The 18,019-nt window shown below is 38.4% G+C and overlaps 1 protein-coding gene across 1 annotated transcript in view; it reads right to left on the bottom strand.

Moving 5' to 3' along the window:
• Positions 1-11,923: 11,923 nt before the first annotated feature.
• The window catches only part of prpf4bb (pre-mRNA processing factor 4Bb), a 58,298-nt gene continuing 52,202 nt past the window's right edge, over positions 11,924-18,019 (bottom strand). The window contains exons 11-15 of the mRNA XM_073830710.1: positions 15,788-15,941; positions 15,599-15,713; positions 15,317-15,468; positions 13,530-13,616; positions 11,924-13,385 (exon numbers count right to left, since the gene is read on the bottom strand). Of these exons, the coding sequence (XP_073686811.1) occupies positions 13,182-13,385; positions 13,530-13,616; positions 15,317-15,468; positions 15,599-15,713; positions 15,788-15,941 (712 nt within the window). The 3' untranslated portion in view covers positions 11,924-13,181. The remainder of the gene's footprint in view (positions 13,386-13,529; positions 13,617-15,316; positions 15,469-15,598; positions 15,714-15,787; positions 15,942-18,019) is intronic.

Below are 18,019 nucleotides of genomic sequence, written 5' to 3'. Positions count from 1 at the left end.
CAGTCGTCTACACTGGTCACTTCCCGCTCGTGAGGCTTTCAAGGAACTTAAGCAACAATTCACCACCGCCCCAATCCTGCATCATCCTGATACCACTTTGCCTTTCATAGTTGAGACTGATGCTTCCAACATCGGTATAGGCGCTAGATTATCTCAACGCCAGGGTTCCCCAGCCAAGATGTTTCCGTGCGCCTTCTATTCACGTAAACTGAACTCAGCCGAGAGAAATTACGACGTCTGAGACAGGGAGCTCTTGGCCATGAAAGTGGTGTTTGAAGAGTGGCGTCACTGGCTGAAGGGGGCTAAGCATCCTTTTACTATTTTAACCGATCACCGAAATCTGGAATACTTGAAGACAGCAAAACGACTCAATCCTAGGCAGGTAATATGGTCTTTGTTTTACTCCAGGTTCGAATTTACGGTAACATACCGACCAGATTCCAAGAACGCCAAGGCCGACGCACTGTCACGTCAATTCAAAGAGAACATTGACCCTAAAATACCAGAGACCATCATTTCCCCTGCTCTAACCCTGTCTTCCATTCAATGGGACATCATTACTGAGATTGAACTGGCAAACGAGGAGTCACGAGTCCCACCTGATTGCCCCCAAGACAAACTATTTGTTCCAGACGCCCTCCGAGAGAGAACAATAACACAGGTACACACATCACTCAGTTCAGGCCACCCCGGGATCAATGCCACTATTCAACTCCTTCAGAACCGATTCTGGTGGCCGTCTCTAAGGAGAGATACTATCAAAGTGATCCACCAATGCAACATTTGTAACACGCAGTACCCATCCCATCAACTACCAGCAGGCCTGCTCCAACCCCTGCCCATCCTGGTGGAAGGTGAGGAGGTCTATCAGGTCTGAGAGCTGCTCGACTCCTGGCGCCAGGGAAGAATTCTCCAATACTTGGTCGATTGGGAGGGTTACGGCCCGGAGGAAAGGTCATGGGCCAATGCGGACGACATTCTAGACCCCAATCTCATGGAGGAATTCCACCGCGACCACCCGGATAGACCGGCCCCCATACCTCTCTTTGTCACAGAGAGCACCTCTGTAGCTTCCCCTTCGGGCCATCAGAGGGCTCCATCACCGGAGCGCACTAGATTTCCCATAAGCCCAGTACCCGGTACCAGAGTATGTGAGCAGAGAGGAGTGGGAGCGGAGCGCGGAGTGGAGCGGATTTTTTAAAAGTCGGAGCATCGTGGTTTTCACTCACTCCAAGAGCGCTCCACCACCGCTCCATCATGAGTACAATTCATGCCAACGGTCCGTAATATAACTGCATATTAAGCAAGAATTCACATGTTAAACATACAGTGGTATGCGAAAGTTTGGGAATCCCTTGTAGAATCTGTGAAAAGTGAATAATTTTAACAAAATAAGAGAGATCATACAAAATGCATGTTATTTTTTATTTAGTACTGTCCTGAGTAAGATATTTTACATCAAAGATCTTTTGCATATTTGAACCCTTTCCAGCAGTGACTGTATGATTTTGAGATCCATATTTTCACACTCAGGACAACTGAGGGACTCAAACACAACTATTAAAAAAGGTTCAAACACTCACTGATGCTCCAGAAGGAAACACGATGCATTAAGATACGGGGAGTGAAAACTTTTTGAATATGAAAATCAAGGTAAATTGTACTTAATTTGTCTTCTGGGAAACATGCTAACGAAAGGCAGTACTAAATGGAAAAAAATTATATTTCAGCAAAAGAAGAAAAATTTGGACATCTTCATTCTGTTCAAAAGTTTTCACCCCCCGGCTCTTAATGCATCGTGTTTCCTTCTGGAGCATCAGTGAATGTTTGAACCTTTTTTAATAGTTGTGTATGAGTCCTTCAGTTGTCCTCAGTGTGAAAAGATGGATCTCAAAATCATACAGTCACTGCTGGAAAGGGTTCAAATATGCAAACGATGCTGGAAAATGAAGAATCTGCAGGACCTGGAGGATTTTTTCTGAAGAACAGTGCTCAGTTTAACTGTTCAGAACAAACAAGAGACTCGTGAACAACCATCACTAAACAAAAAAAAACAAAACAATCGTAGATCATCCAGGTAACCACACACAGTAATAAAAACTAAGGTTTCTCAAACTTTTGCAGGGGGTTATTTTAATAATTTCAGCTATTATTTTGTATTGTGGACTATATGTAAACATCTTTGATGTAAAATATCTTACTGAGGACAGTACTAAATAAAAAATAACATGCATTTTGTATGATCTCTTTTATTTTGTTAAAATTATTCACATTTTCACAGATTCTACAAGGGATTCCCAAACTTTCGCATACCACTGTATTTAGCTAGCTTGATAGAAATGGATCACTCAAATCAGAAAGAATGTAAAGGCTATGATGACAGCAATGGACATGAGCGGTAAATTATAGCTAACAAGGAATTAGTTTGTTCCTTCTAGATACTGAATATTTTCAGGTCAAAGCCTGATTTAAACAGGTACAACACTTATTCACATGCAATCGCTCTGTCAATAATGCATTAAAACAAATGTAATGGTATCCGATTTCGAATGAGCAGAAATCTGTAAGAAATGCAGCGATCCGTAGGTAAAATAACTGATGAAAACGCATTGTTATTTTAATTGCAAACTTTGCACTGTAAAAAGCAGCAATTTTTTATGCTGACAATTATTAGCTTGGCATGTGGTAGGAACAAAGATTGCACACTAGTGTTCCAAACTCTCTTGTTATATAATTTTATTATATGTTATGAACAGGGGCCTCATTTATAAAGACTTGCGTAGAAACCATCCTTGATTTTATCTAAGAACTTTTCTGATTTGATCGTAAGAGCGATTCAGAGAAACGAACGTACCACGAAATCCATGCGTACGCCAGTCATTCGGTTATAAATCACAAATGATCGTGGAATTGTGTGCAGCTGAATGTTCCGCCATCGAAACGCCCCTGCTTAATTAATTAACATATAAAATGAGCTCATTCCTAAAACAAAAAACTCTGTGACAATGGCAAGTAAAAAGGAGCGCAAGAAATCAAATTATAGTGAGGCTGAACTATCTGCAATACCAGGCATTACCACAAGGAAACGGTCGTACGCCAAGCTGGAATCTGACGTGGAGATAAGTACTTTTCCACGTCAAAGACGGGTTTTATAAATCTGTACTTTGACGTGGATTTGATCGTACGAACACTCTAAGATCAAATCAGTGCGTAAGAAAGTTTTATAAATGAGGCCCCTGGACTGTTACATTTCAGACATACTGAATTTTTTTTTTGACGCAGTGCGGCGTTTCTGATATCAATGAGCGAGGAGTGGAGCGGGAGCGGTAAATGGTGAACCTGGAGCGGAGCTGGAGTGGAGTGATTATTAAATGCACAGAGTGCGGAGGGGAAATTGTTGCCGCTCCACTCCGCTCACATACTCTGCCTGGCACTGATCACCCCTGACACATGAACCCTGTTCACCCGGCTATTTATAGCACACTCTCGCTTTTTTTACTTTGGACTGCCTTTTGTTATTACCCTGCCTGCTCATCGTTTTGAACTCTTGCTGCCTGCCTTTTGGAACTTTTGCTATAATTTTGGACTACTGTTGTTTCTGCCGCCAGCCCCGACCTTACGCCTGTTTAATAACTATGATTCTGTTCAATCTGCTCTGCTGCTTAGCCTGTGTTTTGACCCCTGCCTGTACGACGTTGTTACAAATAAAGCTGCAAATGAATCCCGGTCATGGTGATGAATCATTACAGCATGTAGTATGAATGTAATTTGGTCATCATGCTGTTGTCATTGTCATGTGACCTACTTGTGTTAGTGGCATTAGGTACAGTGGGTCTCATTCACTAATAATTGTGAGTTTACTCGCAATTGTGAGATAAAAAGTCTAAATTATGTTAAAATGTAAAATGTTTTATTCTGTGACAGAAACAGGCTTCCATACTCGCCCAGTCCTGTGTTAGCATTTTAAAAACTATGGGAATTTCCTCCCTTTTTCCTTCCTGCTTGGACCGTTTTATCATTTTCTGCTTCTTTCAAACATTCAAGAAAAGCTATAGTTAAGAAAGATTTAGTGTCTTCGAGAAACATATAATTAAAAAAATTAATGTAACTTAAAGGCCACAAATATACAGTAAAAAGTTTATAGCATAACAGTGATTAAAAGTACATAAAAATGCCGGATGTACAAAACTTTAACAAATGTTATCATTAACTATTGTTAGAATGGGTCTTGATATGCTAAATGCTTAAATGTAGTGTGATACAAGTCTCTAAATTTTAAATTTAAAAAGTTAAAATTAAGTGTGTTTTTGCTTGAAACAAGCAAAATAATCTGCCAATGGGGTAAGAAAAATAATTTTGTTTTCTGTTTAAAATAAGATTTTTTTTTCTCACCCCATTGGCAGATTATTTAGCTTGTTCTAAACAAAAACTCAATTAATTTTGGCTTGTTTTTCTGGAAACAAGAAAATTAATTTTACTCGTCTAGAAAATCCTTCTTGTTTTAAGAATTTTTTAATATTTTGGCTAGAAACCAGACGAAAAAAAAGTAAGAAAAGCATTTTTTTTGCAGTGTAAACACTGCATCCTGATGCTTACTTTAATTTGATACTTTTATGTATTTGTTTATTTACCTATTATAAAATATATAAATAATTGGAAATAACATTTTTTTTTGTACCTAGCTCACTCTAGAGACACACAAATGTAGATTCATAATACTTCATGTAGTGTCAATGAAATATATGACCCACAACTGAATATCTAATAAACCGCTTCAGAATGAACAGAGTGATGGAAGTCAGATGTACACCAAGAAGGCGTATGCAATTGAAGGGAATATATAATGATTCCCAGAATGAGAATCTTTCACACATGAATAACTGTGGGCAAACCCCTCTTAGGGACAACAGAAGGTTGGGACATATGAAAAGAAAAAGGAAAAATAATTCTTCCTCTTTTTGCATTAAAAAAGTACAGAGTACACCACATTCTCCCGACAACACAACCAGGGGCGTGTTTACGGTAGGGGGGCCCATAAGCAAACCTTCGGGAGAGGGCCCCGTGTTCACATTCAGAATACAACAGAAGGGTGAGTTGAGCTTTAACACCATAATATGGACCAAAACATATAAAGAAATCATGTTTTATTTTATTTCATTCTGTTTGGTCATCTATGTATGCCATGCTTTAGTCAGATTTGTCTAGAATGTAATGCCATTTGTTTTATTTTTACAATGATGTGATCCAAACTTTATGTTAAATGAAATGATAATCTGAAGTCATTCATTTGCTAGCTTTTGTATCAAATAAAACATTATTCACATGGATAAATATCACAATGTTGAATGTTACATAATATGTTCTGCTAGTTGTATGACTAAAAAAGACCAATCAGTGAAAAAAATACAAATATTATTAACATTTTACTTAAGTCTCATTTTACCTAAATTTAAGGCAGCATGAAAAATGTACCCCATTTTGTAAATGCATGTTACAGATTTAAAAAAATAAAATAAGACATTTTTTAACTTTAGTTACTTTTTAAACTTCGCTGCACTTTGCTTCATGGAAACCTGGCTGACTGGAGCCATCCCGGACAGCGTGTTACATCCAGTGTTAATTTCGTTGACAAATAATTTTTCGTCAACATTTTTTCACCAACGAAATGAGATGTTAACAAAATGAAAATTCGTTCTGAATGACAAAAACTATGATGGAAATCTATTGACATTTTCATCAACGAATAAAAATGAGACAAAAATGTTAGTCAGGGACGATTTAGGAAGAGATTCATTGACAACGAATCTGCTGCGCGGTTAGGAGGTTGCGTACATTTGAACTGTAACATATCCTATTGATCTATCTGGCAGGACATAAGCTGGCATACATTTGCTGCACGTCCCAAAAACGTTCAACAATGTCAATATTTGGGAGTAAGAGAAGAGGAGACATATGGATAATATTGATGATGCAAAAGAGAACCCGATTTGGTCCAGTTTACGAACGCAGACATCAAAGCAGTGACTAATTTAGTTGATATTGTCTGTTGCATTGATGTTAATCAAGCAACAAAAGAAAGACAGAAAATCACTCACTGCTCTTGACTGAATCACTTTAGTAGCCCCAATAAAGATTAATCAAAATGTATTTATATAAATAAATGTGTGCTTGAAATAATTTAGAATGTTGTAAACAAGTTGTTACAAAAGAATGCACAAGCCTATATAACCATTGGTATTTCACAAAAAAATGTTGTAGTTTCTTTATGAGAAGTTGTTTCATTTATTTTTTTATTATAAAGGCATGTTGCGTGTCACAGCAGTTAAATCTGTGTCTATTATTATGAAACCTTAATATCAGGCCTATACAATAAGTTTAGGAATTTTGAGTGAGCATGGCGCAAGAACTGCTGACCAACAAGATCACACACACAGAGCAGCGTGATACGGACTCTTTCATTTTCATTCTCTGTGATTTTAATTAAGCTAATCTCACCTGTAAACTGCCTAAATACAGACAGCACATCACATGCCATACTAGGGACAGCAATATACTGGACCATTGCTACACTGTGTTAAAGGGTGCATACCACTGTTTTACCCCGAGCAGCTCTGTGATTCTCTGAAACTGTTTGGTCCATCTTCTACCGGCCTACATGCAGATACTTAAATCTGCCAAGTCTGTTGTAAGAACTGTAAAGAGATGGACTAATGAAGCAGAGCGGGATTTACAAACCTGCTTCGAACTTACTGATTGGAGTGTTTTTTAGGCTGCAGCTACTAATCTCGATGAGCTCACTGACACCATGACATCCTACATCAGTTTTCGTGAGGACATGTGTGTTCCCACCAAGACTTATTTAACATTTAACAACGACAAACGTTGGTTCATTGCAAAACTCAGCAGCTTTGCCAGGACAAAGAGGATGCCTACAGGAGTGGGGACAAAAATACACACTAAATAGGGAGATAAGAGTAGCAAAGCAAAACTACCCTGAAAAGCTGAAAAAAAACCTACTTTCAAGTAATGACTCTACATCAGTGTGACAGCCATGAAAACCGTCACCAGTTACAACAAGACCCCATCCCCCAGCACTGAGTCCGATCAACAACTGGCTAAAGACCTGAATGAGTTCTATTGCAGGATAGAAAAGCCTGGTCTGACACCCCACCATCTCACAACACAGTCATCAACACCCACCCCTCCCTCCCCGCTACTGTTTCTCAGCCTGCACCTAAGATCTGTGAAGATGATGTACGTAAAGTCTTTAGCAAACAAAAGAAAAGGAAAGCCAAAGGCCAGTGTCTCATCAGCCTGCGCTGTCCAGCTATGATCCATCAGTCCACCATTATCCCTGTACCCAAGAAACCAAAAATCACAGGACTAAATGACTACAGACCTGTTGCTTTAACATGTGTGGTCATGAAGACATTTGAGAGGCTGGTGTTGGCCCACTTGAAGGACATTACTGGACCCTTGCTGGACCCCCTGCAGTTTGCTTACTGAGCAAACAGGTCTGTGGATGATGCAGACAATATGGGATTGCACTACATCCTCCAACATCTGAGCAAACCAGGGACTTATGCAAGGATCCTGTATGTGGACTTTAGCTCCGCTTTCAACACCATCATCCCAGATACCTTCAGAATAAACTGACACTGCTTTCTGTACCCACCTCTATCTGTCAGTGGATCACCAGCTTCCTGACAGGCAACAGCTAGTGAGGCTGTGAAAATTCACATCCAACACCTGCACCATCAGCACTGGAGCTCCCCAGGGCTGCGTTCTCTCTCCACTGCTTTTCTCCCTCTACACAAATGACTGCACCTCTAAAGATCCCTCTGTCAAAGTCCTGATGTTTGCAGATGACACTACAGTCATTGGTCTCATCCAGGACAGTGACAAGTCTGGTGCAGTCGCAACAACCTGGAGCTGAACACGCTCAAAACTGTAGAGATGGTGGAGTAATTCAAGCTCCTACGTACCACCATCTCCCAGAACCTGAAGTGGCACATTCACATTGACTACACTGTGAAAAATACCCAGTAGAGATTGAAAAAGTTTAACTTGCCACAGGCACAGATGACACAGTTTTACTCAACTGTTACTGAGTCGGTTCTGTGCTCTTCTACAACTGTCTGGTTTGGGTCAGTCAGCAAATCAGATACAAGAAGACTGCAACGTACTGTTACGACAGCAGAAAGGATCATTGGTGTGCACCTGCCCAACCTTCAGGACTTGTTTCCTGCCTGTTTCTTCACTCTGGAGTTGTACATTGTCACAGACCCCTCTCACCCCTGACACAACCTGTTTGCACTCCCTCAGGCAGATGCGACAGATCTCTGTGCACTAGAACATCTAGGCATAAAACCTAAAAAAGTTTTTCCCCCATGCCATCTCCAGCTTAAACAGCCAACACAGGAATCATTACCTGTGTTCTATAATTCATTCTCCATCTCTTATTATTGCCTCTTCCTCAAGTATAATGTAAATACATATGCATATCTCTTTATTTATACAGCTGTACATAGAGTAAATAATGCACAAACTGTACATTATCTTCTGTTCCAGATTCATACACATTATTATCATTTATGGTTAAGTCTTACTATTTAAATGTTTTCTGTTCTCATGTCAGATATGTATGCACCAAGAGCACCATGGAAGCATGGTGGCGTAAAAATTAATTAGGGATCAGGATCAGAATTATCTTTATTCGCCAAGGATTTTTTTCCAAGGATTTGCTCTTGGTACATGCAGTGTACTGAGGCTTAAAGGTGCCATAGAATGGAAAATTGAATTTACCTTGGCATAGTTAAATAATAACAGTTCAGTACATGGACATGACATACCATGAGTCTCAAACACCATCGTTTCCACCTTCTTATATAAATCTAGTATTTACAAAAGACCACCGAAAAATAGGTCAATTCCAACATAACATAGGGATCGTTAATAGTTACGCCTCCAACATTTGCATTGCCCAATCATCGGTAACGTCAGTACATCAGTAACACAAGGCAAGCCACAGAAGGGACACGGTTAGCTTAATGCTAGCGCTTTAAGCTAACCTTGCTATAGTCAAGTCACCTTTATTTATATAGCGCTTTTAACAATACAGATTGTGTCAAAGCAACTGCACAGTATTTAAACAGCACCATAGTGTGTAAGTAACGCATTATTGTAAATAATATATTTTCAGTTAAAGGCAGTTCATCAATGAATTCAGTGATATCATCGTCAGTTCAATTCAAATAGTATACGATATCGCTGGAAAGTGACCCCAACTAAGCAAGCCAGAGGCGACAGCGGCAAGGAACCAAAACTCCACAGGTGACAGAAATGGAGAAAAAAAACCTTGGGAGAAACCAGGCTCAGTCGGGGGGACCAGTTCTCCTCTGGCCAGACGAAAACAGCAGTTTGTACCAATGTCCGATTGTAGAGAACTCATCAGGTTCCTGTGGTGTAGCGCCGATGGCCGTCTAGGTTGGCAAGGTCTTTAGTGATGATCCGTCTCTGGAGCTCATCTGGTTGATATCCACGGCTATTGAAGTCATCTCCAGGTGGTGATCCATGATCTAAGCTGGGTACGGACTGGATCCGGGGGACTGCAGTGACCATCTGATCCAGATACAGGCTGGGTCCGGTGGCTACGGTGACCTCGGAATAAGAATGAAACAGACTAATATTAGCGTAGATGCCATTCTTTTTACGATGCAACGAGTGCATCATGTGTTATGGTAAGTGTTTTCGGTTCCGGTTTACCTAATTAATGCAGCCTAACAATCCTTTAACGGATTTGAATTATAGGAATGTGTTAATGTTTTTATGTGTAAACCAGGTTAAAGAGATGTGTCTTTAATCTAGATTTAAACTGACAGAGTGTGTCTGCCTCCCAAACAGTGTTAGGTAGATTGTTCCAGAGTTTAGGCGCTAGATAAGAAAATGATCTGCCACCGGCAGTTGATTTTGATATTCTAGGTATTATCAAATTGCCAGAATTTTGAAAACGCAGCGGACGTGAGGGACTATAATGCGATAGGAGCTCGCTCAAGTACTGAGGAGCTAAACCATTGAGGGCTTTATAGGTAATTAGCAAGATTTTAAAATCTATACAATGTTTTATAGGGAGCCAATGCAGTGCTGACAGAACTGGGCTAATATGGTCATACTTTCTAGTTCTAGTAAGAACTCTAGCTGCTGCATTTTGGACCAGCTGGAGTTTGTTTATTAAGCGTGCAGAACAACCACCCAATAAAGCATTACAATAATCTACCCTTGAGGTCATGAACGCACGAATTAATGTTTCAGCATTTGACACTGATAGCATAGGTCGTAATTTCGATAGATTTTTAAGATGGTAAAATGCGGTTTTGCAAATGCTAGAAATGTGGCTTTCAAAGGAGAGATTGCTGTCGAATAGGACACCTAGGTTCCTAACTGATGACGACGAATTTACAGAGCAGCCATCTAGTATTAGACTGTGTTTTAGGTCATTACTTGTGGAGGTTTTAGGTCCAATAATTAACACCTCTGTTTTTTCAGAATTTAACAGTAAGAAGTTATTCGCCATCCAGTTTTTAATATCAGCTATGCATTCTGTTAGTTTTTCGAATTGATATGTTTTGCCGGGCTGCGAAGAAATATAGAGCTGAGTATCATCAGCGTAACAATGAAAGCTAACACCATGTTTCCTGATGATATCTCCCAAGGGTAAAATGTAAAGCGTAAATAGTAATGGCCCTAGTACTGAGCCTTGAGGTACTCCATACTGCACTTGCGATTTAAATGCTATACATAGGATTTCACTTACCACATAAACAGAGAGATGCCTGCGCTGAGCAGAGCTCATTAATATTCATGAAGCTTCCAAATAACAGAGCATTTCATTCCAGGGGCAAATTCTAGGGTTGTAAATGGACCTGTAAAACCATTTCTGGAGATTTTTTGCCCTTTCCTATGCCAAATACCTTCTATGTAGATATCAGAGAACAATTTAAAATATTCTCTCAATGCATTCTATGGCACCTTTAAATTAAGTACCTTGGAGTCTGACATACTGTTGATGACCATTAGATCCAAAAAGAACAGTTTTACTCTCATCAGTCCACAGAATGCTATGCCATTTCTCTTTGGGCCAAGCAATGTGCTCCTTGGTAAATTTGAACCCATTCTGCACATGCCATTTTTTCAACAACGGTGCTTTAGTGGCTTCATGCTAACAGCTTAGCTTCGATCATATGTCTTCTGGCTGTAATTGTACTCAGGTATTTTTTAGATCATCTTTGATCTTTCTGGAGGTGATAATTGGCTGGATCTTAGTTATTATGACTATTATTCGAACTGTTTTAACAGTACTTGCTTGTTTTTCTTCTGCATGTTTTGGGTTTTTGCTGCCATTTTTAAGCATTTAAGATCATTAACTGAGCATCCAATAATTTGTTGCAACACATTTACCCCCACAACGTTTGGAACGGCCAATTTTACTTTGCAATTCAGAAGGAAATATATTTTATAACAATGTGTGTCACCTCCCTTGCTCCGTAAAAAAGGACAATTATTTACATTTAAACTATTTTTTCACAGAATGAATAAATTATCTGATTAAACTCAACAGCACTATTATTTTGAACACACCCCTTTGAATGCATTAGTCAATTACTCAGGACAAGCAGCATGCATGCCTAATGGCTAACAACAGTGGTTCATCAGATTACTGATGTTGTACTGTTTTTTTTTTTAAACATCTAAAACTGAATGCCTCCACAATCAACTACACGCTTGCATTCATTTTTGAGCGCAAAGCCAACATCTCAAAATCCAATCAACAACCCGTGGGTAGAACCCACTGTACATTCTTCTTTTTCAATAATCCATATCAATAATCCGCAGTCAGAGAAAAGGTCACAACAGTTAAAACGTCTTAATACATCAGAAAATTTAAACATTTTATTACTAAAAAGATAACAATCTGCCATTTTCATTTTCCTTCACAATCAAATCTTTCAAGTTTATTATTTTCCAAAAAAAAAAAAACTTTTCCCAGTTAGAAAAAAAAAGGTTTTGCACTGTGAAATCTGAATTATTTACACTGTAAAATAATTGATCATCGGTTTGTCAGGGCATTTCTGAGAGACTTTCTATTATGTTTCAATTCAGGCATAGAGGGAGGCACTTTCTATCAGATAACCTTAACATTAGGAACTTTAAATACAAACATGATCTCTCCTGGTATACTGAAATTGGATCATAATGTGGTGCCAAATTCAAACCTCAGAGATAACTAGCAGTAAGTAGAGCAACACAACAATAAATTATGATCCAAAAGATTAATTTTCAAATTAAAATTAACTTTAGAGTTCTTTGGAAACAGTAAATTCAGGTAAATTAACAATTAAGCTGTTGAAAAGTGACAATTTGCAATCATTCACTTACTAAGATATAACACCTTTAAGTCCAATGTAAATATAATTGTTCCTAAAATCAATCTCTCAATAGGACAGGGTTGTAAGGTGAGACAAATAAAATGGGACAAAGCTTCTAGTGATCTTCAGTACAGTTTAAGGTAAATGTACTACAGCAAAACCAATATTTTAAACTGCTGTACATAATGATGAACTATTGCATATTTTCAAAAGAAGGAGATTGTATGAATTTACTAACCAGCAAAAGTTCTGATCACCTGGTGAACAAGGACTTAAGTCAATGGTGCACTCCTTGATTAGATAAAATAATTCTAAATTAAAGCCACTGGTTTAAACGGTCAGCAAAAGGGACGCATATGAATTATAATTGGAGAATCCAAAAAATAATGTCTCCCAAGATACCCCTCTCATACGCTTGCCCAGCCATTTCTTGCCTTCTATATCTGAACTCAACTAATCTTGTATACGCTGCATTCTGCACATTTCGTTCACTTCTGAAGTTAAATAAGACACAATCTGCTAAACATGCCTCTCTCTCGGTGAATGACAGTGTGTGCTTATGTACAATAAAAACAAGACCATTCAGAGAAATTTGAAATCAAAAATGACTGGGCAAAACAAAAATCACTAGAAAAACATGAATAAAAATAGAAAATTGAAAGTCTTGTGATGATTCCAAACATTCTGAGCTTGAGTCTATTGGCTCAGTCGTGGGACAATGAGAGGTCAGAGATCAGATAAAAGTTGGTGAAAGTTTCATATCTTCTCCTGAATGAAAGGGTGCTGTAGAGCTTGGTTGATGGTGATGCGTTTAGCTGGGTCCAGCATTAGAGTCCCATCCAACAGATCTTTAAGCTGCATGACCTTCTTTCTCTGATCCTCAGGTAACCTCTGACCTCCGATCATGTCCGCGAGCAGGTCTTTAGTAGGGTTAATGGTGCTCATCACAGTTACCTTCTCCTGAAAACAATGTGTGAGAGAAGGTGAAGGGCATGAAACAGAAAAATGATGTGTGCTGTTATCATAGTCGTGTGAAATGGACATTGAAGCCTATTAGAAAACCAACACATGAAAGTGGAAACCAACACATGAACTGGAACGTACCCTTTCAGTCACTTTGTCGACCTCTATATACAGGAAGTTCAAGTTCTGGTCAAAATGTTGGTCTTTAAATAGGCCTTTCCGGATCATCTACACACACACACACACACACACACACACACACACACACGCGCGCACACACACGCGCACACGCACACAAAAACAAGAATTATGGCATAAAGTGAGGAAATATTGAAACATTATTTAAAAAATAAATCATATATATATAAAATCATATATTGAATATATTGATTACTACATATATACATATACACAAACACGGTTGCAATCTTCCACCCCCTTGACCTGTAAGACTTTTGCTGCAGAGAACAAAATTGTGAAAATTCAACAAAGGCATCAGTACAATATTAGAGAAAGTTTATTAATACACTTTTGAGTAATTCTGAGAACGTAAGTTAATGAATAATAAAAAAAATAAAATAAAATAAAAATTATATTGGCTATAAATTTTGATGTTCACAATTATTCAACCCTCATAAATAACATTTGGTGCAGAATCTTTTATTTTTAAAAAAAAAAAAAGAAAGAAAAAAAAAAAAAGCTTTATTGCCAAGAATGCTTGCACATACAAGGCACATACAACTGTTTCAGTGTGATTAGCGAATAACCATTCACATTGCCACTGCTTTCTACAAATTCAACCAAATATTTTCAATAAGAATTAAATATGAAGACTGAACAGGTCACTCAAGATCAATCTATGACTGATCCCTGAACCAAGTACAACTTGATTTGGATGCATATTTCGGAATGATTGTCCTGTAGGAAAGTCCACTGATCAGCTTCATTCTTTGCACCAAAGGGATCACATTTCTTGCCAAAAAAAATAGCAAAATGTTTTCCACTTCCTGCTACATTAAAACAACCCCATAACAGGACTGGCCCATCTCCATGTTTGATGGAGATGGTGTTCTTCTGCTTGTAAGCTTAGCCTTTTTTTGCACCAGACATTCTGCTGATCCATAGGTCCAAAAAGTTCCAGGTTGGTCACATCACACCATAAAACATTCTTCCAGAACTCCACAGGTTCACTAAATGAATTTTAGCATGTTCACATCAAGTCAGACATTTTTTGTTCTTCTTGGTCAAGAGTGGTATTCGGCAAGATGCCCCAACATAAAAGCAATGCTTGTCTTGTGTTCATCTCAGTTGCTCGGATCAAACATTTTATGATATTGTCCTTTTTTGTTCAAACCTCAAAGGTTTTCTGGTACAACACACTTTAAGCTAAGGAATAAGGCTGCTGGCTGTGTCTCTACAAACTTTTATGTTTTCGAAATCTTCATGTTGCCTTAGACTTTCTAATGTAATAAAACCATTTTTTCCTTATAGCTTTTGTGAGAGCTCTGTTGACTTTACCATATTTGCTACTCAACTTCAGCACATGCATGGGCTAAATGTATGCATGTGTAACACCCCAAGCTAATTCTGCTTTTTTAATAGTTTCTAAAAGCTTAAATGTGTTTCAACATAATTTTTGTTCCCTACCATAAAAATAAGGGACTTAAATGGTTGAAAAATTATGACATAGCTGTGTTAATAAAAAGTCCTATAACTCAAAAACATTACATTATATATTAACATCATTACACATGCCAAAACCATTGTAGATGCAATTTTTATAAAGTTCTGGATCTTCAGAAAAGCCTGTATTTGTAAAGTACTGCTGTTTCCGGGGGTGGGGGGTTGAATAATTTAGATTGCAACTGTATATATACAAGTTGTAAGGAAAAAATAAAATAAAAAAAGAAAATACTCTGGTTCAGTACCTTGTTGGGCATCTTGCCCTTCAGATCCATGGCTAGCTTCAGCATGTGGTTGTTGGAAGAGCCGGGAAACAGGATCTTCCCAGTGTACAGCTCATACAAAGTACAGCCGACTGACCACATATCAATGCCATAATCATAAGGTTTACCAATGACTGGCAAGAAAGAGAAGGTTAGATCCAATTACTCTGCTGTGGTTGTGGGTGGGAAAAAAATCTGTGGAAACTAAAATATATTTTTGACTGTAGGTAAGCCTGACAATCAGACAACTACAATACAACTTACCGATTTCAGGTGCCCTGTAAAATCTGCTGACTAGGTAGGGAGTGATTTCATTGTCAGCGACATGAGATGCAGAGCCGAAATCACAGAGTTTAAGAATCGTCTTCGATTCATTCACCTGCAGACACAGTGAGTGAGTGAATTAGTGAGTGAGTAAATAAATGAGTCGGCAGCCATATAGATTATGCTCACCAATATGTTGTCTGGTTTGATGTCAGCATGGAGGATGTTGCAGCGTTTCAGTAGTTTAAGGGCCAGAAATAGCTGCTGACTGTAGGAACGCACCGCCTTGATGTGAAGCCCCACGTCTTTACCATACTTCTTCAGCACTTCCCGCAGATTCATACTGAGAGACAAACATAGTAAAAAAAAAACAGCTCAGAATGACTGTATTTCGCATTTTATGTTAGTGACCATATTAACATTAATATTCACATTTGTTATATGATATTAATTATATGATATTAATTACTGAAATTAGTTTGATAACGACAGTGGTCCTCAACCTGCGGTCCATCAGAAATACAAATACGGTCCATGCTAAACGCATGTATATATGTGTGTGTGTTGTTTTCATATATAATTTTCAGAAATGTGCAGACTTACTATGTACTCATGTAATTACGTATTTAACAAACACACACAAGCAAGCGCTTCAATTCAAATAGTCATCAGCAGCCATTAGTTTGGTATTAATAATTGGTTCTTATTTGGGAGAAAAAAGAAATGAAAAAAAGTAAAAAGAAAGAAAATGTCAACGAAGGAAAACATACAAACAAGAAAAGTCGTTGCATCAGTAGTGAGGGTAGCAGAAAAATGCTAGAACAATGGTAGAATCATTATGCTATTAATACGCGAAATGGACAGCCCTTCTTATTGCTCTGTAGTGAAGTACTGGGCGTATTCAAAACCTAGAATGTCAAAAGACATTTCAATACCACCCATGCAGCATTTGACAAGAAATAACCACCAGGATCTCAGGAGAGAGCCCTCAAGACAATTAGCTTTGGGAAAAAAAATCCATTGCTGAACGAAATTATAATAAGTTTAAAAGTGTCCCAGACTGTGACATTAGAAATGTTAACATTTTTGTGGCTCCTTGCCAAACACTGCAAACCATTCAGTGACTTTCTGAAATCACAATGTCTTTTTGATGATCTGGGCAACAAGAGTGAGAATCCGCAGAAAAAATAAAATAAAAAAAGGTTTACAGCTCAGTAATGACAGTTACGCATCGAATTTCAGAAATGTCTGAGAACTTGACGAACAACTAAAAACTACGCTAGCCATGGCTTCAGCACTCACTTAAATTGCTACATGAACAAACAAGGGGCTTGGACATTTATAGAGAACTCAGTGAAGCATGCAAAGACATTAACATACCGGCATCCTCAGGTGTCTCTACCACTACTGATGGTGCTCCCTCAATCATGAGAAAACACAAAAGGCCTTGTTGCTGAAAATGCTGAAATGCGAAAAACACGAAAAACTTCCCGATTTGTTGTCATTTCACACCAGCAAGCACTATGTAGCAGGCTAGCTGATGGATACCTCATGAAGATCATGGACACAGTGGTCAATTCATTTGAGCAAGCCCTCTAATGCATTGGTATTTTGTTGCATTATTGGAGGAATTGGACGGTACCTACAGAGACCTAGTTCCGCACAGCAAAATGAGATGGCTAAGTTGGGGAAAAGCCTTTAAGTGCTTCCTGGTTGTACTCCCTCTTGTAACTCTCTTGATGACATTGACGAGGGAGACAGATTACTTGTCTTGGGAGACAATGAGTGGAAAACAAATCTTGCTTTACTTGCAGACATCACATTTCACCTGAACAAGCTGAAGGTGACGGAAAACACATTGATAACCTGTTGGGCTGTGTTGAGAGTTTCAAAATGCCCCACTAATCACTTAAAGATAAATTGATGGATGTTGAGGCAAAAGAAAACACCTACACCGTGCAGCAATCATACTCAATTGCAGAAATGTGGCGAAACATCCCTGAAGACAACCTCAGATTATTAAGTTTGAAAGTGCTTTCCATATTTAGATCAACATACATTTGTGAACGCACATTTTCTGCAGTGTCGCGCATAAAGTCACTCTTCTGTGCGCGTCTTACAGACTGCAACTTACAGTCTCAACTTTATTGTGCCGTTACTCCTTTCAAGCCGAATATCACCATATTGGTCAGCGAGTAAATAATGAGGCCCGTGGGGAGAAAAAAAAGATTGAGAACCACTGGATAAGGCTAATTAGGAAAGCTGATCATATCAAGGATTATTTCAGCCCCATTTCAAACAGGTATACACTGTGTCCATTCCAACATTTTGAAATATTAAACATTCACCTTTTTTAATGACAAGACAATGTTTTATTATATATATATATAATAATATATATATATATATATATATATATAT

The sequence above is a fragment of the Garra rufa genome, chromosome 24, assembly GCF_049309525.1.
Source record: "Garra rufa chromosome 24, GarRuf1.0, whole genome shotgun sequence".
Classification (NCBI taxonomy): domain Eukaryota; kingdom Metazoa; phylum Chordata; class Actinopteri; order Cypriniformes; family Cyprinidae; genus Garra; species Garra rufa.
Note: the sequence above shows the minus strand (reverse complement) of the source record. Positions and strands in the feature narration are given on the sequence as shown.